General features: G+C 39.1%; 3 protein-coding genes across 4 annotated transcripts; 1 reads left to right on the forward strand and 2 right to left on the reverse strand.

Moving 5' to 3' along the window:
* Window positions 1–399: 399 nt before the first annotated feature.
* Window positions 400–1,907, forward strand: LOC120798596 (eotaxin-like). The gene is made up of 3 exons (XM_040142991.1): window positions 400–817; window positions 929–1,043; window positions 1,437–1,907. The coding sequence occupies exons 1-3, from the start codon at window positions 751–753 to the stop codon at window positions 1,687–1,689; spliced, it is 435 nt and encodes a 144-aa protein (XP_039998925.1). The 5' UTR covers window positions 400–750; the 3' UTR covers window positions 1,690–1,907.
* Window positions 1,908–6,049: 4,142 nt separating this feature from the next.
* On the reverse strand, window positions 6,050–7,171 carry LOC120799293 (monocyte chemotactic protein 1B-like). The gene is made up of 3 exons (XM_040144356.1): window positions 7,001–7,171; window positions 6,754–6,862; window positions 6,050–6,509 (listed from the first exon to the last, which is right to left on the reverse strand). Exons 1-3 carry the CDS (start codon window positions 7,065–7,067, stop codon window positions 6,344–6,346), a joined length of 342 nt encoding a protein of 113 aa, XP_040000290.1. The 5' UTR covers window positions 7,068–7,171; the 3' UTR covers window positions 6,050–6,343.
* A 7,073-nt stretch (window positions 7,172–14,244) lies between these two features.
* ccl20l (C-C motif chemokine 20-like) lies at window positions 14,245–15,933 on the reverse strand. 2 transcript variants are annotated; one of them, XM_040144181.1, is made up of 4 exons: window positions 15,835–15,933; window positions 15,599–15,716; window positions 14,934–15,011; window positions 14,245–14,823 (listed from the first exon to the last, which is right to left on the reverse strand). In XM_040144181.1, the coding sequence occupies exons 1-4, from the start codon at window positions 15,914–15,916 to the stop codon at window positions 14,673–14,675; spliced, it is 429 nt and encodes a 142-aa protein (XP_040000115.1). In that variant the 5' UTR covers window positions 15,917–15,933; the 3' UTR covers window positions 14,245–14,672. The 2 variants fall into 2 exon arrangements, with proteins under 2 accessions (XP_040000115.1, XP_040000114.1); XM_040144180.1 differs by having other exon boundaries at window positions 14,246–14,823; window positions 15,599–15,719.
* Between the last annotated feature and the right edge of the window lie 7,227 nt (window positions 15,934–23,160).

The raw sequence follows: 23,160 nt of genomic DNA on the forward strand, positions 1-23,160 counted from the left end.
ACCTGTGTGGGTGTGCCATGGGTGTGCATGGCAGTTAAACAAACCTTGGCCAAGAATGTCACTGTCTTTGATTTCTGTGAGGTTGACAACAACATGAAAATTATCTTGAGTTAACCCTGGTACATGCATTTTTGTATCATCCTTCTCAAATAATGAACTGCAAGAAATTTCCCCAGAGCTAATCTAACATTTAATAAAATTCAAACTTCGTTTCAGCAGACAAAATTTGCATACTATCAGTGAGTCTAAAAGTAGAGACAACTTGTGGCTTTCAGAGTGAGTGTAGAGGAAAGTAACATGTATTTGTGAGTGTATGCATACACACATTTAAGAGGATCTGATACTTCTTAGTGATTCAATGCTTGTATGTGTTGAGTTTTGGGCAGGACTGTGGTTGAGTGGTCTGTTTCTCATCTTTGGCTAGTGGAATAACTCATTGCTTCCTTTCCCCTACTGTGTGGCCACAGTTATTTTACTCCGAGGTGATGGGTTAGAAGTGAGGTAGGACAGAAGCCCCTTCCGCTTCGTGTTTTATAAGAGCGAAGATCAAAATCTAAATGATCAGAAAGATACTGAGTACTTTGCTAAATGGAAAAGCCATGACGCCTGCTGTTTGAGCGAGACTGATTCTGACAACTACTCAGCCGAGCAACAAGATTATTTTCTGTGAGTGATTCAGATTGCAAACGTTTGTGCTGAGAGATACTACACTCAGCCACTGAAGGACAAAGCTACAGTGCAATTTTCAAGATGAGATTCAGCCTGGAGTTAGCCACTCTTCTCTGCTTCGTCACATGGATGAGCTTGGTCTATGCAAGTGAGTACTAACAAAAAAGTACAAAATTCTGACTGAATATATGTTCTGAATGTTTGTCCGGGTAAAATTAAGGGTATTTAAACTTTCTTTCTCTATGTGTGTCTTGTTTAGCCCATGGACCCGTGGCAAGCTGTTGTCTCAGATGGTCCAAAACCAGAGTCCGACATATAAAAATTATGAATTACACCATTCAGCCTGAAGGCATCTGTCCCACCACAGCTGTAGTGTAAGTGTTCCTGCAGTTTCACACTCTATAGAATTAAGTCATAAATCAACCTAGAACATGTCCATGTCCACATATATTCCCAAATAAACAACATTATATTTTTTAAAGGGTGGGTTCACCCAAATTTGAAAAAAAAAAACAAAAAATACATTTCCTCTTTTACCTTACCTGCTGTTGAATTTTTTAAAACACCAATTTCAGTACATAGAGCCTGGATATTTCAAAACCTGAATAAACTATCTACATGGCTCAGTACCGTTAAAGGGAATGGAGAAACACATTTTGTTTTAATTCAAATGAACCACCCTTTTAAGAAATTATTAGTCAGTACTTAATTAAAAACAAAATCAAAAATGAATTACGATGTAGTTAACAGCTCACAATCAATTGCAGGTTTCAGACTAAGTCTGGAAAGAGACTTTGCTCTGACCCTAACAGCGAGTGGGCAAAAACAGCCATTCTGATGGTGGAGAAGGCGAAAAAAGAGTTGCTACAGATGGAACAGAATGAACAGGGATCAACAAGTGACATGGAAGCAGCAGTGTCCACTAAATCAAAAAAAGCACCGCGGAAGAAAGGCAGGAGAATAAGCCGACGGGGGAAAAATTACAGGAGGGGGAGGAAGGGGCAGAGAAAACCTGCCTGAGGAATCACAAGAAAAGTCAAAGTTACCACTGTCAGCAAACTTTACTCTTTCCAATTGGACTTGTCTTGCTATATCACATTAACAGTAAATAAACATGAAACAAAGGAGACTTTTATATATTATTATACTGATGATTAAATATGCAGCATATATACTAAATATATGTTGTCCATAACTTGTTGTATAAATGTGTGTGTATAACCTTTCCCACTGTCAGTTGCCAATAAACACTTTCTGAGCAAATCACGGGTTGTTGTTATGAGCGAATCGAACATAATCTGAATCCGAGCTGGTATGCATATAAAAGAAATTTTAATCTGGTTCTCAATTTACAAGAAGGAAACCAAGATACACTTACAGCTAAACAGAGGCAAGAAATCCAGACAAAGATGAACATTACAGATACAGCTGTTATGTAGAACAAGTAGGTATAAACATAAAAATAAAGAACGGCAAGACAATTAAACATACAAATAAAATGTATACTGTTGTGGTCTGGTTAGTAGCTTTACTGTGCAAGTGGTGTATGACAATGCAAAGAATTATTTTCCTTGTCCGTATAATGACTCGATAGATGCACAAGTCCTAAATCTGAGCAGGTCAGCACTGAATGTCCATCAAAACCTGTTTTTTTGTCTTGTTTCTTGCCCAGTTCAAAACAGACTGTAATGAATGAATGGACTCTGTGATTGCTTTGATAATTTTGGTCATTTGCCATTGGAAAACTTAGCATGCTATTATAAATGGTTACTTTTATTGGGCATTATCAAATTGAGAATCAGTATGTTATGCCTACATATCACATCATATTTTAATTTACTGTCATGCAGAAAAAATACCAAAGAAACCTTCCTGAATGTGACAGATTGAATGGAAAGCTACATAATAATCATAAATTAATCTTTAATTTGGTTATCAGACATTTGCTAAACACACATTGTTTAAATGCAGTAAACCAGCAAATTAACATCATGCATTTCTTGTTTTTTTGCCTTTAAGGTTTAATTTTATGATTACACAGGCTTTGGAGATTTTAAATCTCAAAATCTTCCCTGTCTATCTACCTGTAGCTATTATAGAAAAATAGTCACAGTTCAATTATTTTTATTAGTTGAAGATGCATTGAAATAAGATTTTCAGCCCAAACACAAAATATCTACTATATATGTGGAGTTTAATAGTGATGTAGTAAATTATATGTATGATATTTGTGTTATATTAATGCCCTCGTTTTCTGGCATTCAGTGTTTGGTTTTATTTGAAACAGAGGGGCTGCCATGCGACCACAACCACCACATCCTGAGGGCTCAGTCGAGCATCCTGTGAGCGTAAGTGTATGTTTGTGGCTGCCCAATTTAGCTGAAGGTTACTAGAAGAACTGTTTCTTCTCTTCTCAGAAAATTAAACACAATGTGACAATAATTTTTCAGCAGTCTTGCCTCACTGAAAATGTATGACAGAAATGTCAAATACAACTGTGGGTGAAAACAAACAACAAAATTGATTTACAATAGCATTTTAGCTTCTTTCAGCTCATTGTTTCAGTTTAATAGCCCTGAACTTTTCTGTTTTGGGTCACTCTCACTGCTCTCATCTACCCTGTCTCCAAACGCATCAGGCAGCTGTTTTCTGCAAAAAGCTCTGATAAACTCTTTCTACACTTTTCTACCTGCCCAGCATTAAATAGCAGACACTAGCTGGTGAACCCAGTGGAGCATTTGGTTGCTAAAGAGCCAGATATTCCCATAAGAGTTGGTAAAGACCAAAACAGAACCATTAGAGAATGAATATTAGACTTACAATCTTCAAGTGGTCAGAAACATGATTCCAATGAATGCTACTTTTGCTACGTGTCTAATGGATCATTAAAGAAATTCTTTGCTAACCTGTTCGGCATATAAACTAGGAGACAGTGTGTTTTTGTTGTGTTTACAACCTTTTTTGCTGCTCTCATGTTGCCAAAAAATCAATTAATGCTGGTTTAAAGGGTGACCTGTAAGACTCATGGATATCGTCGCCCTTAAAATTAAAACTGACTCTTTTAAATGAGAAAGATGTTTACATCACCATGTCATCTGATAAATAAAATCAAAAGGGAATGGGAAAATTGTCAGTCAAAGGACCCTTTAAATGATTTCAAAGGAAGATGGTACAGCATTTAAGTTAATATGAGGAGACACTGAAAGTATTACAGTATTGTGGACTAATAAACCCAGGCCAGAGCCCCACTTCGACGTGTATGTAGTATTAGCCAGCCCATTAGTAAGTGCCATTTACGGACTTCGGGTCAATAGTGCACCCAACCACAGATGTATGTATTAATACCTGTAATGTCTTTTGCATAGTTACTAAGATGGGCTATGAATGATTCCTCTGACATTACCTGTGAGTGTGTGTGTGTGTGTGTGTGTGTGTGTGTGTGTGTGTGTGTGTGTGTGTGTGTGTGTGTGTGTGTGTGTGTGTGTGTGTGTGTGTGTGTGCGTGTGTGTGCGTGTGTATATCTGAAATTAACATACCGGGTGCGCACTGGAGAGTGTTCTGTGGTTTACCTATCATGAGGAAAATGCATTCTCTCACTGCTTCTCTCGACTCCCCACAACATCAGACTGAACTTAAGTCACTGGGGCATGGGCACAAACAAACAAACACACACACACACACACACACACACACACACACACAAAGACACACACACACGCACACGCACATGCACATGCACACAAACACACACACACACACACACACACACACACACACACACACACACACACACACACACACACACACACACACACAAACATACACACACACAATAGATGATACAATGGTTATATGATGACATTATAATGACAGATATGCCAGTGGAAATATATGCAAAAACATAGTCAAGAACGAGTGTCTGGTCTAGTCTGGTGGTTTTATACCCATAGGTTTATATCACTTTTTTCACTATGTTAACACTAATATTTACTGTAAATCACATGTATATTCACACTTATATTTAATAACCTTTAATTAAATGTAAGTACATCTACAGCTCAATCATACAAGTAGCAACAATGGTGGGCCACTAGGCAAGGGGTGGGGAAAAACCCATTACACTTTTGTTTGAGCAAACGTTGCATCAGCCTCAAACACTCTCCACTCTAAGCCCCACACACCTCCATCAGCTGAAGCACACTGAGACTAAGCTGTACTTTCTCATTCAACCCACCCATAGTAGATGACAGTTTGTTTGATACCCGTTTTTAGCAAAACCAAATGTTGGAAACATGTGAAATGAAACCCCCTAAAACTTCCACCTGGTCAGCGTGAAGCCCATTATGTTACAACATCCCAGTGAGCGGAGGCGGAACATGGAGGCCAATAAAAGTGTCTGACTACACTCTGAATGACTCACCCATGGTCTTGAGAACTAGCTCAGAGTATAGTTTTTATCACAGAAAAGTTGGTATTGGGGTTGACATTTAATTTAGTGTATTTATTGTGTATAGTGTGTGTATTCAAGAATGTTGAATGAGGGTAGCATTAAAAGGTTCTCTGTGGTTAGAGAACAGCTCTGAGGGCAATGATTGACAAAGATTGGATCTCATTTGATCTCACACCTGGCAAGACTGTTATCGATATTATTCTAAATATATTTTTAAATGTTTCATCTCAAAATGTTCTTTAAAAAATATACAACTTTTACACTGTGTACCACCTATCTGTATTGGGTATGGACAAAACCATGTAAACACATTGTGATCAAACCCCATTAGCTATACCCTCAAAGATTACCATAGAATTGAATAAACACTCTGATAGCGAAAGAGTCTCGCAACAAATTCAACATTACAAGGGATATAAAGGAATATCTTACATGAAATAAATATATAAGAGCTATGTTTTTTGATTACAGTATTTCATACACTTGCTGCAGATATTCTGTCCACCCCTTCTATATAAGAACAACAATCTTAGATAATATCATAACTGGGACATCAAGATTTGTTGCAGGAAAGCTAACTTCCTTTCTTTAAAGCAGAAGTCTGTGCATTGTGTTTTGAGTTGATCTGGGCAGTGGTGGAATATGACTAAGTACATTTCTTCAAGTATTGTAGTTAAGTACACTTGAACTTTACTTGAGTGTTTCCATGTCATGCTTACACAACATTTATTGTGCCCTCTTCACTGCGAGAATCTCTACCATCTTTCACTATACTAAGATTGGCCCTGCTTTTAGACTAAACTATGTAACTTTGTTTTGTGATATTTTTATAGCGATAAGGTGCATAAAGAGATTAGATAAGGAGATGAGAAGAATGAGCCTCTAGATGCTGAAATAAAAATCTTTATCTTTTATCTATACACACACTTAGACAGTAATTTCTTCTACAACTCACAATCACCAAAACGTGGCCAGTATATATTGTCCATTTTTATGAAATAATATTGTTCATTATCATTGTACAATGAAAGTAACAAGTTATTTACATATTAACATTTATACAAAGACCAGATTAACATCACAGAATTGAAAATTAGACAAAAGAGCAAATAAAATATATATTTAACATCACTAAAATGAGGTCAGGAATTTGCATGAAATATGAAAATGTTAAAAGTCTGTGGATCCCAAACAGAAGAGGATAAGTTGGGAGCTATGGCCTTTTCATTTGAATTTCAATGGTGCTGTCTTTCTGCCTGAACGTGGATGTTGTGTCAGTGCTGGTGCTGGTGTGAGGTGCAAATTCTTTCTGTCTAGGTAGGCCATGCTTGTCCGTGTCCACCATTTGTCGGGGTCAGAGCAGATTCTCTTGCTTTTCAGTGTGGTGAATCTATTGAAAATTACAACACAGAAAGTACACAGTCAGTAACATGTTGCAACATTTCTGATAAGAGTATGATTATTCAAAACTTTACAAATTCTGAAATAACAGTGACTGTGGTTAATTCTTAAATACACTGTGTCAGAGTATGTAAATGCTCTGCATTTCACTTTGGTTGTTATCAAAAGACCCAAGAACATGTGAAGACAAACTATGCACACAAATCTGCCACTGAACAGTTTTGTTGACTTACACCACTGCCTGTACAGGGCATGACGATAGATGTTGTATGTAGTAACTCTTCAGCATGTCTCGTTGGACTTGAGTGCTTGAAATTTTGCGACAACAACTTGCTATCCCACCTTTGAATAGACACAGAAAACTATTATCATTAACATCATCATCATCATTTTCCATAATGTAACATTAAATAAAACATTGCACCGCATATGAAATCATGCATAAATAAACAAAATATACATGCATAATATTGTGCTTACCTTGAGCTGAGGCTAGGGACACCATCGTAGTTAAAAGTAAAAGTGAGACAAAGGTGTGACTCATCATTGTGTGTGTCTGGCTAAAACAGATATGTTTTGTAGTCTGCACTTGCAGCCCTTTTTAAGCCTGCCAACACAGCCAACACTTTCATTTATGCTACTTGCAACCTGAGCATGCTGCACCCACAGATACGCACACAGCTGGAAAGAAGAGTAAAAATTTCCTCCCCCTGCAGCTCAGTAGTGTCATCCTGGCCCCTCCACTCACTCATAACTGGTGGTCTGAGGGTGTTTTTCCACTGCAGGAGCATGTGGTCTCTACATGTACTATAATATTTAAAATTCAAATAATTATATGGAAAATACCTGTAATACATTGACCTGTAATACCAGGATATCAAGCCCCTAATCTTAATCTTTATGGTCAGTGAAAATGATTATGTCACTGCTTCACTACATTTATTTTAAAGGGATCAAAGAACATTTACAGACACTTTTCTACACACACGAGTTTTTCAGATAGCTTTTAACTTTCTTATCATTATCATGTTGATGACAAAGCAACCCATGAAATTCTTTTTTGATAGTTGGTTAGAATATACTGTTCGGTACACCGATGACTTGTACAACTCAATAGAACCTGGAAAGCTTGAATAATCTTAAAGGCTTAAACACTCATACTCAAAGCCAAAAATCTTTGTGCAAAGGTTACGCAATTTCCTACAGATTACCAATATAAAATTCAATCTCACTTTCTAACACAGAAGCTTTCTACCTTTTTTTTTAGGTGGGTGCTTTTTTGTACTACTGATGCTTGTGTACTCATTTCAGCAACCACAATGCCTATAGGTGGAGAAAATAGAAGCCACTTTGTTGGTCTAATGGCATTTGCAGGCACATACAAGGTTATTCACATAAACAAAAATGCTTTACGTACACCGATACACTAACTAAATGTTTTTATGTCCTATTGAAACCCATATGGTTTGTGGTCACCGCTGTACTTTCATTTATATGTGGAAGAGCATGAAGAGCAAACGTTTCAGCTGTAGTGCCCCCAGTTTCTTCTTCATGGTTTCCTGTGCAGTTGTGCAGTGAAGCTACTTGAAATATACAGTAACAGTCATTAACAAATGCACTTTTGCATGGTAAATGCAGTGAATGGTACAAGTGATCAAGGCCTAAACGGAACTGGGGCACAAAGAAGACACATACACATAAGGCACGAGTCATGGTCTTTGTGCCAAAAACACAAAGACAGTAGTTTAATACTTAATTGGCTTAATGTTTATCATTATTCAAATAATTGCCACAAGGTTATACCAACAGGTAAATATAAAATGGCATGGTTGCATTTTTCCTAAATGTTCAGCAGAGGATGCCAGCACATGCAAACATGCCTGTCAGTAGAGGTGAAGGGAAAGAGCAGATTCAGGATGGATGCAGATTTGTTAAAACAAGTGAGAGTAAATGTTGCCATTTTACTTGAAGTTTTAACTTCAAAGTTAACTAGGTCCAAGTTTATTGTGTTACGTAATACTGTGGTCCATTAAAAGACTTTAGGAGGATCTGACTTTATCGTGTTTTCAATGAAAAATTGCCTGGTGAATATCTGTTCTAGGCTAATGTTAGCTTACCACAAATTGCACTAGCTAGGTATTGTTAGGTCTACTTCCATGACTGTAATGGAGAAAAAGACAATAGGCCTAGTGGAACTCTCGTGTTTTACATGACATCAAATCTACTGATGATGTGATTTTAAGTGAAAATATGATATGAATATTTTCATGTAACTGACGGAAGCTACACAATGATTCAATGTTACTGTGCTGGCAGCAGATCAAACCAGAAAAGGTTGGTATACATTCTGTGATTTTGGAAGGCAATACCAAACAATGTGTTTTGGCATTCAATTTGAAGGAGTTGTTACCCTTTTTCATAGAAAAAGAGAGCAATGTGACCTTTGTTGTGTATGAATTTATGTTGTTATTTTCATAAGTAAAACAAAGTACGTTGTTTTTTAACCCCCATCATCCTTATAGAACCTCTGTAGAAATGTATTACAATTTCACTGGCCTCCAACACATTCCTTAATAAGTAGTTTGTCACCAGTTTGTATACAGAACAGAGAGAGTGGTTGGCTGTGTGACTGAGTCTCTGTCTCTTATTCAAATAATGCAAAGCTATGGAAAAGTCTAATAAGACTATTTTCTATAACAACGCAGAACATGAGCTGGATTATCACTCATAAGAACAAACCCTCTACCAAAATTGGATTGTACTTATAAAGTGAGAAAAGTGAACACAAAGCCATGATTGAAATCAGGAATTCAACTTTCCTGCATCCACCATGTCTCTATAGAAGTTATTTTATAGTCAATAAACACTGATGAGGCAGTTGTTCCTGTGCTTTTAAAATGACAGTGTAAGGGGAATTTTTTTAGATTTTTCCATTATGTTTAATTGACTCTAACCTATCCCTCCTCAATGAAAGCCCATTAAGTCTTATAGAATATTTTTCCATAATTTGGCAGCAAATTTGAGCCCATAAAGATAATGATATGAGATAAGTCATGACGCAGTGGAGCAGTCTGCCTGGATGTTGAATTTGATAAATTCTCATAGCAAAAACTTGTGAATTCTTTTTCAGGTCACCGCTCAGACAGCGCAAACCATGTTTCGCAATTTTATCTAGATTTCAGTGAAGTTGATCACACTGTTCATGCTTCCTTCCTCATCTTGTGTAATCGTTTCTCCTTCTCACTGACTAAGAATTTTAATGTTTCATTAAAAAAAAAAAAAAGGAAACCCCAGGATCCAGTAAAGTCATGTCTTTGTAATTCACTATAAGCTGACACGCCTGCCAACCGTGGCTTTAACGTGTACTGTACAAAACTGTATGTTTTGAGATACATTAATACAGATTATTTTTACAGTGTAGTTTTTCGAATTATTAGATCACCAATAAATATAATGTCGCTGATGATTTTGTAAACAGTTGAAGCATATCTCATTTTAATCCTTCAGCACCAAATGCAACATTTGAAATGACAGTTTGGTGAAATATAAATCTAGTGAAATATAGATGCCAAAGGTAAGGAAGGTGAGGACCTTTCTGAGGCCTTCAAGTTCAAAGATCATAATACTGTATATTCGAGGGGTTGATAAGGATTATTGATTGATGACAATGACATGTGATTTACTCACCAGGTACTGAGATTTATGAATGTTAAATCAGTTTTTCAGCGATATATCTTAAGTGTTTTTTGTTACATTGATCTTTGCTGTACATAGATAGCTTAATAGACTCTGTTGTGACATGCATAAAATGTACAGGATTAGTCCCTTAGGCCTCATATTTAAGGTTATTATTAAGAAAACTAAAGCATGGGTATACATGTCTGAGAAAGCTTTCGCCTTCTCTTTTTTCTTGGTTATCAGCAGATTCTTTCAACGTGATATTTAGGCGTAGGGGACACTCCTTTAACTCCTGCAAGCTTCTGTGAAATGAAGCCAAAGCACTTTAGTATCTTCCTAAGAGGATAATTGGTCACAAACATACCTTCTTGAGAAACTGACCTTTGGGCATCACCAAATCATACTAAGAAAAGTCTGAGACCAGAAGATCTGTTTTTTTGACAACCTGTTTTTGAATTTATTGCGAAAAGACACAACATTATATTTTGGTGTCATTTATTACTGTGAATCCAATCAGTTCTTTTTTGAACTTGCAGTTGATTGAAAGCAGTCACAGAAAAATATATCGGCGAATCATCACTGTAATCTTTACACGTGATACAATTCACTGAAAATATAGAGAAGTGGAGGGTTTGGATCTGTCTTGTCTTGGTTCAAATACAGTATGTGTGGTGAAGTAGGCTTCATACCAATGTGATCTTGAATCCAATGTGGAGTTGAAAACTGTGCCACAGACCTGTGGGTGGAGATGAGTTAAAGTAAGTTGTTTCACTTCTTGAGGTCACAGAGGACTTACTGACCCTTGAAGACCAGTTGTTTAAGTAATATTTAGATGATAAAGAATTGAAAGCAAAAAAAGCCAGGCAGAGCAAATTAATTTGCTTTTTGAACCAGCTCGTGTATGGACAATAAATAACTGGCAACATTGTTTTACTGGCAGCAAGGAACCTGAATCTTGCTCTTTTTTGGCAGTTATTTGGTTTGTTGCAGCTTTTAATTAAGCTGCAAGTTAAGATGAAAGTGGAAAATCAACCCCCTCCTTGCAATAAATCAGATATTCAGATAGAAATAAATCCGATATTCAGTATATAAAGGAATAGTTTTCTACTTACAAAATCATTTTGATGTTTTATAACCTCTCTAATTTGGCTTAATCAAAAAGGTACCTTTGAACAAGTTAAGACTCGTAACTGCAACGACAGAACATGCAAGGACAAATGACCAAATTTGGGAGGAGGATGCTCGGAAATCAGTGGTTTATGGTTGAAAGCCTAAGGATTTCTTTCCTTCCGCTTTCTTGCCACTGTACTGACCGTGATGGTCAGCACCAGAGAAAGATGTGCAATGAGAAGAGAGAAAGATGACACACTGGGTAGAGTGACTAGCACATGATTTTACATTATTGCTGAAATCAGCGGAATTTACACCCAAGTATACCTAAAATAAATCATTGGCTGGAAATTCTACATGGTTAACTCATCCGGTTAATAAGGAAGATAACTGTTAATATAATATGAATGCACATTCATCCAGTGTATTTATCTGATCTCTATTCTTGCTTAACCTGTTCAGGGTTATGGTGGGCTGGAGTGTGTCCCAGCACGGATTTTGGGAGAGACCAGGTACAACATGGACCGTTTGCCAGCCTATCACAGAGCTAACACATACTGCACAATCAGATAGACACATTAACACTCACATTGCCACGTATTGGCAATTCATGTTCCCAGTTCACCTAAACCTGCATTTCTTTTGACAGCGAAAGAACCCAACATCTAGAAGAAACTCACACATTGTACTAATATGCAAACTCCACACATAATAACAATGAAATCTTAGTAAACATAGGCTACCAAGTGTTGTAGGCCTGCTATAAACTATTACCTGTACACTAGTGGATTAAAGCAAGTTTATTGGTTTATTCTTTTTACATGAATGTGTTTGCTTTACTGATTTAGCTTTTACTAAAAACTAACAATTAGTAAAAGTGTGTTATTAAGAATGGTTGTACTGTAGCCATTTTATTACATTTCTTATTCAAGTCTTTCAATTTCATGAAATCTGAAAAAAGGAAATGATTCACTACAGTGTCACCCAAATGCATTCCCACCCCCCCACCACACACACACACACACACACACACACACACACACACACACACACACACACACACACACACACACACACACACACACACACACACACACACACACACACACACTGTAAAAAACCGGAACAGACAATTCATCCGGTTAGCTTGCCGTGGTTCCTCTTTTTGTGGTATAAAACCTGGAGGTCTTGTCCAAGGAGATCAGTAGTCTCCATCTGCCAGATCCAGCATTCAGTCTCTGAAAAGTACCTCTGGAAAATCTCACGCAGTAACCATGCAGCTGTGCATCAGAAGACTTGCATGCCTTGCTGTCCTTGTGGGGGTTCTGGCAATGGCAACAACAGCTTCTGGTAAGTTGACTTTTAGAGATCCTGCATCATATTACACTGCTAGTCCGCTCCATGGAAGACCCGTGCTTGCAACAAAATTACTTTAGGAAACTGTACATTGACAAGCACATTTGAAATGGTTGAATTCTGATGGAAATGTAACGACTGTATAGTCATAATATCATGCCCTTGTTTGTTTCTTGAAAAGCACAAATAAAGTTAAGCAAGTGCTGCACTGAGGTCAGCATCTCGAACATCACTGCTCCCATCATCGGCTATAGGATCCAGAGGAGGGTCCTGCCCTGTGTCCGTGCTGTCATGTAAGAAACACCTCTTTAGTTTATTAAGTAGACAGTGATGATCAAAATCTTCATATAGTTGTAAATGCAATGTCTTTTAAAAAAAAAAAAAAAACTGGATTGGAGATTGTGACTAAACTTTTTCTTTTTTTACACCCAGATTTGAGACCACAGAGGGAGAGGTCTGCAGCCACTGGAAACAGGACTGGGTCTTTGAGAAGATCAAGGAGCTAGAGTGAGTGGGCCTTGATCATCTCAGTCAGTCTCCAGTATTAACTATTTATGCTAGTTGGGTTTCCCCAGACATGCAATGTCATGTTAAACAACATTTTGATGTATTGCTTAGGGACATCTTAAACAGTTATTTTAAATGTTACCTTTTGTGTTTTACAGGCGGGTCCGCCGTACAAATAGGACTACTCCTGCCACTTCAATCTCCAGCCCATAGAAAGCACTCCTCACCTTCATAAATAGCTATAGCCAATTGTCTTGAATTAATTCACATATTTAAAATGCTTTCTAATGTTATTCTGTGATATTTAATATTTATTATTAGCAGTATTTATTTCTATTGCCATCTTCTTTATCATTTCCTGTTTCTGCTATTTGTATAGTTAACATAAGGCTTAACAGACATGAAAAATACATGTGGCCACGATGTGCAATACAAAGTAATACAGCTGAGAGTTGTCTGCTGTTTGCTATAAACTAAATAAATGTTCTTTTCCACTATCCACACTTGTTATTATTGTTGGTTAATACTGGAAAGCAAAGGTAGCTGTACTTATCAGATGACCATCAAGATCTCATAATGCAGCTGACAGAGACACAGACTCTTACAGATCAATTGTGCCATCTCGTGGGGATTTGAAATTACTGCAGTGCAGCTTTCTTGAAAGGAGTGTCATGGAGGGTGCCACCTTGTCTGACTGGAGCATCAGCCCCTTGGGTTGCCGATCTGAAACAGCACAAGAGACTGCCTCCCTGCCAGTCATGTCGCTTACATGAGCTTAGAGGGCAGGACAGCTTATTGAAGAGTTTTCAGACACCTTCCAGCAGATGTGCTGACAGCATCCATTTCTAAGTGCACCAGGCACAGATCCTGCCACTCAGTCGTCTGTCATTGTTTTTTCTGAACCTTCTTTTTTTTTTTGATGTCAGAGGGTTTTCCCTTTTGAAGCCAGTTTACAAAATTCTACTTGAGAATCTGTTATAAGACTGGTTGTTCGTTTAACAGCATGTTAGCCATGGCGACGTTGAAAGTTGCATGGCATATTTCAGTGAGACAGTGTTGTAGTTTGTATAAACAAATGTGGAGATCAATGTCGCAGTAATATCAAGTACATTTATTTGTTTATGAGAACTTCTATATTAGCTGATTAATATGATTAGGCTGATTCAAAAGAAGGGAAGGGTACAGCATAGTCAGAAAAGCATGATTTAAAAAAGAAATGCTCACTAAAACATGGTTAAATGGCTAAGCATTTAATCTACATCAGTAGTCTCAAAGCTGTTCTTCTTACGTTCCCCTTAAGTCATGATGATGGAGTATTAGGGCTTATCCTGCATATGTTTAGGCAAGTAAAAGTAATTAGCATTTCTTTACTTTTTCAGAGATAATATAGCCAACATGATCTGATTACAGTAAGTTCAATTTCTCTCAAACATTCCCTCAAATTGGCACTTTTATCACATGAATTCTTTAACTGCCATTCTCTAAGGCCACAACCTGGTTTTTACTCATAGAAACTTTCAGTGTAGTTTAGGAACGATGCTGTGGTACTGAAGAATGATCCACTTCCATCATTTAATGAATGATTTCCACTTTTCTTCCTTGGAGTTTCACCTGCAGCAGAGCGGGCCTTGGACATCTTCTTCAGTTTGGAACTATAAAATAGAAGAAAATCCCATTCACACACAAAGCTTGTCCTCATTTTAAGTTCCCCATCTAAACTAAAACAAGTTGTTTTTTTAAAAGTGAGTAGGCAGCCTCATACCTGAGTAAATCCAGAGTTTTCCTCACCCACTCATCCCTCCAAGTTGCACATATCAAATTCTTCTTTACTGTGTAGAAACTGCAATAGCGAGACACAGAGAGCTCTACATCAATGTAGTGTTAAGCGTGTGATTGTATGGTATAAGTGTAATTTGTTTTTATAATGGTGTTTATTTTATATTTCATTGCTGTACTTTCTTGAACTATACTTTCAATACGGATACAGAAACAATTTTTTTGATAACTTATTCGGAGAAATGAGGAGTTTTGCAAGAAAAAACTTTTTTTCTGTTTATCTAAGTAAGCCAAATTTTTCAAATGCATCGGTGATTTATTTTGTGTTAACAAGATTCAGCCTTACAGGAACCTAATTTGAATCATGAAATATCTGATTATGACAATACTCGGTAATATTGACACATTTCGATCACACAACATTAGTACTGCTTCCCTCAAACCCGTTCATATTTTCTAATGAAATAACAATTATCAGTGTCTTTTGAATATTTAAGGATAAATCCAATCAATGCAGTCACCTCGTTTTCACCAACCCTTTTCTTAAAGGTTTGACATGCTATGACCATTATATTCAAAGATTAAGTCCAGAGATTCAGATGGGGGTTCGCCCGGTTGGAGTTGCGATGATTTACTAGAAGAGAGTCTTACATGATCGCCTCCATGCGGCAGTTTTCCCTGGTGCTTTGTTCTCTGTAGCCCTTTATAAGCTGGAAGGGCACTGGCTTCCTATTGTACCTCGTACAACAGACTTTGTTCATGTGGGAACCTACTACACACAAACACACCACATTATTCATGACAGATCAGTTTTTGTTTAGAGGCCTAATATGACATCAACTGTATGTTAATCTGATAATCTGATAAATGTGAGGAAATAAACTTACAGGTGGCTGGAGCTGGAAAGAGTAGGCCCAGTATGAAGTACAGGAGAATGGTTGTCACGGTGATCACACCTCTGGGAGCCATGCCGACAGTGCAGAACACAGCCGTGCAGTTACTGAGTACATAATCTCCGCATATATATATACTTATGGCAGTACTCATGTTTTGTAACCTGTGGCTCCTAAATTGAGGACAGGAAGCCCACTATTACATCATGGCTGCCAAGTTGCAGACTTTGCACTTTGATTACAAATTACAAACAACATTGAGATTTGTGTGTGTGGGCCCGTGAGAGTATTTCTGTGGTGCACTGATGCATTAGGTTCATACAATGTCCTTGTTCTCTCATCTATATTTATGCTTTCAGGGTTAATAATAACGCTGTGAAGTTCTTCATATACAGCGCAACAGATTCTAATCCTCAGACAATCTTCGCTTCATTTAGATTTCTCCAAAGCTACAGTATATTGCGGCATATTTAGCTCTCAGTGCATATGCCTGCATAACTATGCTTAAATTAAATTTGTGACAACAAATTTTGCCCTTATCTAGTATCTTCTAGTGGTGACAAAAATTACTGTAATACCCATTGTCATAATTTGACATTGTAGCTTAAAGCTGTAGTCGGGGTGTTTTACATAATCAGCAGTCTTGAGATGTTTTGTGTTGAGAACTGATGGAGTATGAGAGGCTTGTCAAAACCCCCCTCCTCGTTAGCATGACCTATTTAGGCTGCAGAAAGCTGACAACACCAAATGTTGCTCAGCTGACCTAGATAGGCACAAAATCTTTGGCTGTAAATGCTCTATAGCGTACAGTACTTCTCAAAAACTACACGTACAAGGTTTAAAAGACTAGTTTTAAAAATAAACACCTCTTGCATAGTAAAATACTCTGAAAGCTTCTGCCGCATTCATGAATGAATTCATGACTGCTGTATCGTCACCATGGCTTTTCTGTTACCCCAGTTACACTACATACGGAACGTGATTGCATCTTGATATTTTGCCAGGCGGCATATAAACACTGAACAAATGCAGATTATTCTTTTAGAGGAGAAAATCGGATTCTGCCCCTTCTTTGCAAGCCATTCAGATTGATACTCAACTGATGCCTGACAGAGAAATATATTTTTTGGTAGCCCTTGTCACAGGGAAACCGAGAGCGTGAAGGCCAGCAACAGATTAGGGCCACTTTAGCTGACAGGGATTCAGTTGCTTGCTCAAGGATACTCCAGAAGTGCAGATGCTTGTCGTCATAGTGTGGAGACAGCTGGAGACAGGGCTGCCAGTTGTCCAGTCTCCAAAGTCTCAACACATAAACTGCAGCTATGATTAATAGATGTGTACATGCCAGAAATTAGCTGAAATATAATCTCCCGTACCCGCAGATATTTAACTGAAATGACTTCACTACATAGTAACTTTTTTCCTCCCCCTTAAATTAATGCCACTATAATTAATTAGATAGGATATAAATTAGCTGACTTGATAATTTACTGCCGCTATTGTGTTGATTATGTTCATATGGTATGTCTCTCTTTGAGAATAATGCCATAAGGAAAACACACCCTGTAATAATTGTTAATGTTGTTTCTATACTGATAGATGGGGCAGATTTGAACATCTATATCATCTAAATCTTCATATTAAGCTTCTATTGTTAAACCTCAGTATCATTTTTTTGACTTTTACAGCCTTAACATCACCTTGTCTGATCTAGTAAGCCTAAATAAGTTTGACTGTTCTGAGCTTTGTCATTTCGTGGGAGTTTGAGATCATGACTAATTATGTTCTTTTTATGACTTGCCCACCTTGAAACCTCCTCTGCCCTCCCACTAGACAGTCAGGCCCACACATCTTGGTTTAGCACATCACACAAACTCATGCAGCATTTGATTATGTCCAACAGTAGTTTTTGCTACCTTCACCCATAGGGGGGCAGTGTTAGTATGGGCCACTGATGGGTGTCAAGCAAATGTCCCACAGCGACCTTAATGTTTGTCATATCATCAATAGGGATTTCTGGGTCATATGTGAGATGCAAATCAGGCTTTTTGTTTTGCAAACTGTGGAATAAGTGCATGTTTTCAGCGCTGCCACACAATGTCATTTAGCAACAGAGAAACATTCAATTTAACAGTACAAATGTTATAGTTTAGGAATCACCCAAATATTCTCCCACAAAGCAAACAAATGTCAGAAATACAGTGTGGGACAATGTCTTCACAAGATTAGGCGCAGCTGTTAATATCCTGGCTTCTATTTCATCCTCTCTTTCTGTGTGTTTGTGCTTATGTTTGTGTAACATATTGCATGTACTGATAAAGGGAAAGGTAATGTGATAAACTGGACAATCGTTTGGTTTGACAGCTTAATCCCAGTTAATCCTCCGTAAAACAGCGTCTTATCGTTGTCCTGTCTTCGTCTCTGAAAGACACAAAACATCCACAGGCACACACCTTCCTCACCTTGGACTCTAGAAAATGGTGATGGACTTTTTTTCCCACTATTTTCTTACATTTTTTACACCAAACAATTAACCAAGTAATTGTTGAAATAAATAGCAGATTAATCAATGAAGAAAATCAGTTGCAGCCCTAAATTGCTCAGTCCAAAAAATGTCAAGGTAAAATGATTTGAAATAGAGATCACATGAGAGAAGCCATATTTTTTTTGGCCACTTGGAACAGTGTAAGAAACTGTAAACACAACATTGACAAATTATCAATTTATCAACTTGACTGGCTAACTTGCCAATCACTTGCTTACTACACATCCAGCAGACATGGCGCGTCATTAAATTTAAGCCTAATATTCACTTCCCTTTTAGCTGCTAAATACTCCACTATGTTCACAACTTTGTCTGTCTGCTGTCTGTTGCTGGGCAGTGCACAATGTGTTTCTCAGAGGTTTTGTGCTGAAAACAGCTGCCTGCAGCTGCTTCAAATAAAGCTGATGAGAGCGGTGAGACTGAACCAAAACAGTTAAGCTGTATGCTGTAAAAACCAAAACAATCAGCTGAAAGAGGCTAAAACGCTCTGGAGAGCTGAAGGGAACTCCAGAGTTGCCTGATAATTCTCTGTCGGGTTGTCACTACTAGTGACTGCATTCAAATTATGCATAGTCATTTGAGCTATTGTTAATATAAAGATTTTGATTAGTTAACAATGAATCCCTTATCAAAATAGTAATTGCTTAATGTTGTGTTTACTGATTAATCCAAGTAATTATTTCAACACTATTTCACAAGTAACTCCTTACAACCAACTCTCATGCTCTGTCTCTCATCTTTACAGAACCTACTTGATGATCAGAGGACACACTGTACATGTATTCTAATAACATTATCTTGTTCAGCTATTATACTGGTGGTAGTAAAATTTTGGCCAGTGTGTTTGCCTGAGGCGGGGTTTTTTCACTCATCCTGGGTCCCCCCTCCCTCTTTTTGGACCTCTGGTGCACGGAGGGGAGGGGCGGGGGAGGAAGGAGGGTGAGGGTAAGGGGGTAAGGGGGGGTCACCATTGAGTTGTCCACCCACACAAGCCCCCCCCCCCCCGGTCACCTGCGTGGGTTTGGGCCAAAAGAAAGGCGAGGATGCACACACACACACACACACACACACACACACACACACACACACACACACACACACACACACACACACACACACACACACACACACACACAAAACACACACACAAACACACACACAAAGAACAAAAACAACAGCTTTCTAACCCCAAATGTCAAATGTGGCAGAGTAGCTTGGAATAAAAGCATTTTAAATTAGCAAGAAACTTCCTTGAAACTAAAGAAAAGGTTATTGTCTGTATCCTTAAAAGCACTTCACAGCAGAGGAGAGTTTAGGCAGTGAGGGAGGCAGCGGAGACATGAAAAAACTCTCCGAGCACTTGGCTGTAGCATTATCTTCAAAATAATGCCTAGTTTATCATAATTAGCATCGTTCCAGACCGTCAAACCCGTGAGGCACAGAAAACAATGCACTCTTCAATATTTTATTAAGAAGTTATGGTAAATTACTCGATGTATAATTATGTGAGCCCGGCAGACTCTGTCCTCTCCATCTCCTCCTACATCCCATCTGCCCTGTGTGTCCAGAGTGTGGGTGACTGAAGTAGCTGCGGGGGGGAAAGAGGAATTATTGTAGAAAATTATAAGAAAACTTGTGATGTAATAGTCTGAGTTGCACTTCTGCTGTTCAAGCTGACACTGTAACATCCACGGCCGCCAACAGAATGAGTTGTAAAATAGGGGAAAATATAGAATCAAAAGACCTCTGTGACATTAGGAAGTGCCCAGAGGTATTTTAGTCTGGCAGAGCTAACTTCGGGCTGGGAAACTCCAGGGGATAAAGTGAGCCAGAAGAGGTGGGGAGAACAGAGGGGAACAGAGTAGAGTGGTAGAAAGAGGAGAATCTTTAGGGTGGTCTGTTATCTGCAAAGACGAGGGCTTGTGGTATCACAGCCGGGTCACATTGCTGATGGGGGAAACAGCATGGGCTCTCTGCTGAGACAGTAGATAAGGAGTAACAGAACAATGAAATCTTTCTCTGTCTGTCAAACGCACACTCATACGTCCACAAAGGCACGTATACATGCTCAGAAACTTGTAACCACATCCACAGGAAGACCCACTGCAGCTTCACACTCACACATCCTCTCACAGATACTTAGAAACCCTCACACACGTTAAAGATCATGACAGCCTCGAAGCTCCACAGGTGACCTGAGAGAGTACTATTGCTCCGGTGACTGACAGACAAAACCAGAGATTTCACAGAATCTCTTCACTCAACTGTTTATCACCGTCTTTCTTGTGCTCGGTCTCTATTCCTCTCTCATCTATTGTAGCCCTCTGAAGATGTAAATGCCAGTAGAACAGATGGATGGAGAGAACATCTCATCACTCTGACACCATGTTTATGCTTTCACACGCAAACACACACCACGTGCACACAAACACACAGACAAACACACACACACACACACACACACACACAAAGACACACATACACGCTCTGAAGCAAGACGCTGAAAGGAGATTTCTTCAGTCATCAAAGTGTCACACGATGCATGGCACACAAACACACACACACATACACTTTTGGTGTTTTGGTGTTTTTGATGAAACCTTCTGTTCGCTTCTCCCTTTGTTTGAACTGAACGCATGCGCATAAACGTGGACACACATCCACATGCGTACACACACGAGTTGAGTAATTCGCCAGACTAGCAGCTGTTATGAAGAGAGCTAGGTACAAGCGAAACACTTCTGACATGCTAATGATGCTTTGTTGACCTGAGGAGTTCAACCACACACACTCACACAGTAAAGATTTAGAAAATATGACTATTATCTGTCACATAACCTGGAGAATATCAGTCTAGTTGTATGAATATTAAGTGGTTTGAGCTCCCAGTACGATTTAAGCACTCTGCATAGGACTGCAAGCCAAATGAAACCCTACCTCGCTCCAGGAATATCTTAGCGAGGCTTCGAGGGAAGATCCTTTTTCAACAACCCCCCCCACACGCACACACACACACAACCGCCACCCACCCACCCAATCAAATCCTCCCTGGCAATGTGCTGCTCCTCATCTCTCTTCTCTGCTTCTTTTGTTCATCTCTCTCAGCCGCCCACACACCTACCGTCCCTCGGGCTTTTCTCTTTACACTTTCGCACACATGCACGCATTTACATTTGGCTACTTTGTATATACTTTGCTTCATTTATTCCTGTCTTCTCCATTTTCCTCGTCACTATTACACTCTTGGAGATACTGTATGTGTATGAATGCAGGTTCAAATTTGCACATGTACTAACAAAAACACACACGCAGCCTATATATAGTGCTTTACAATACAGATGTGTGGGCAGCAGCCATTTGGGGCCCCAAACCGAACAAAAAGTAAGTGTGTGTGTATGTGTGTCTCTGTGTGTGTAGATGTGTTTTCGTGTGGCGTAGGGCTAAGGGCCAGATCTAAAGTAGGGGTTTGAAGCTGGGGGCCCGTTGTGGAAACCCCCTCTGGAGAGCTGGGAATCTCAGGGGAGAGTGGGAAAAACATCCCGACGGTCATCAATCAAAACTTTGGTGACACAAATGACCAGAAACAACGGATTGTTCTCCATCCATGCCACTGTGTCACCTCCGCCCCACAGCCATGTCCCACCCACCTGCGCCACCGCCCCATAGGCCCTCGCTGTACGCTGCATGATGCGATTGGCCGGTCGGTCCCCAAGCGAAATCGTGATCTCCCTCCTGGCTAATTGGGTCTTTGTGATTGCGCAGTCTGTCGTGGCGCTGGGGGAGAATGAAACGTGAAAACGGTATTATGGTGGATGGGGGAAGAGTGGCAGGTCGAAGCAGGGAGATCATTTTTGGCATCTCAAAGCACCAGATGCTCTTCCTGGGTCCATTATGATGCCTTACAGGGGATCGAGATGGTTTCGGCATAGCAACTGTGAAGACACAAAGCGAGATGGAGACCAGCCCGAGATGAGGAATCACACAAACAAATACATACAAATGCAGGCACACCATACACTTACACATGCACTCACACATACAGTGCCCTGTTTAAAACAGTCTACTTGAAACCAGCCAAACAGTTGCTATTAAGTGTTCTTTGTTGGTCTTTTTCAACAGAGCTTATCAGAACCTACCTTTGTATATGTTAAACAGGAACTAAACAAAGTGGAGCACGTAACTGTTTCACCTTTTGTTGTTAAAATGTACATCATGAATGGGGAAAAAAAACAATGGATCAATGGAAATGAAAGTATTTGCTTCTTCAAGCTGTGCTTCCATCGAGAGTGATTGTTCACCAGAGTCTTTGAGAGAGGGAGAGTGTAGGAGGACAAGTCATGAGTCTGCTCTTTGGTAGCTCCACCACACTTCTACACAAGGCCGTAGTCCTGCACCTTCCTGTGTTCTTCTAGGGTTAGCCTAGTTGAGAGACGGCGGTGGAACACTGAAGCTCCTTATCCTCATCTTATTAGGCTCAAAATATCTGACAGAGTGTAATGAAATAGCCCTGATCAGTCATTGGGTTTCTCCTCCATCCCTCAACAGCCATCAACAGGTGGCGCTGTCGTCACACTCTTCAGTGTTAACGCTCCTCAGGACAAAGAGCTTCCCACAACCTCAGCTGCCATGAAGGCACCTAAATTCAAGCTTTATTGGGAAATCGTGACACTTTCGGGTTTTGAAATTCATGCGACAGCCTGCATGATTTTTGGAAAAACGCGATGGTGTGACGTTAATGACCGCATGCCTGCTGGCGTCCTTAAGGGCAATCACCT

Source organism: Xiphias gladius, chromosome 14 (genome assembly GCF_016859285.1).
Source record: "Xiphias gladius isolate SHS-SW01 ecotype Sanya breed wild chromosome 14, ASM1685928v1, whole genome shotgun sequence".
NCBI classification, from domain to species: domain Eukaryota; kingdom Metazoa; phylum Chordata; class Actinopteri; order Istiophoriformes; family Xiphiidae; genus Xiphias; species Xiphias gladius.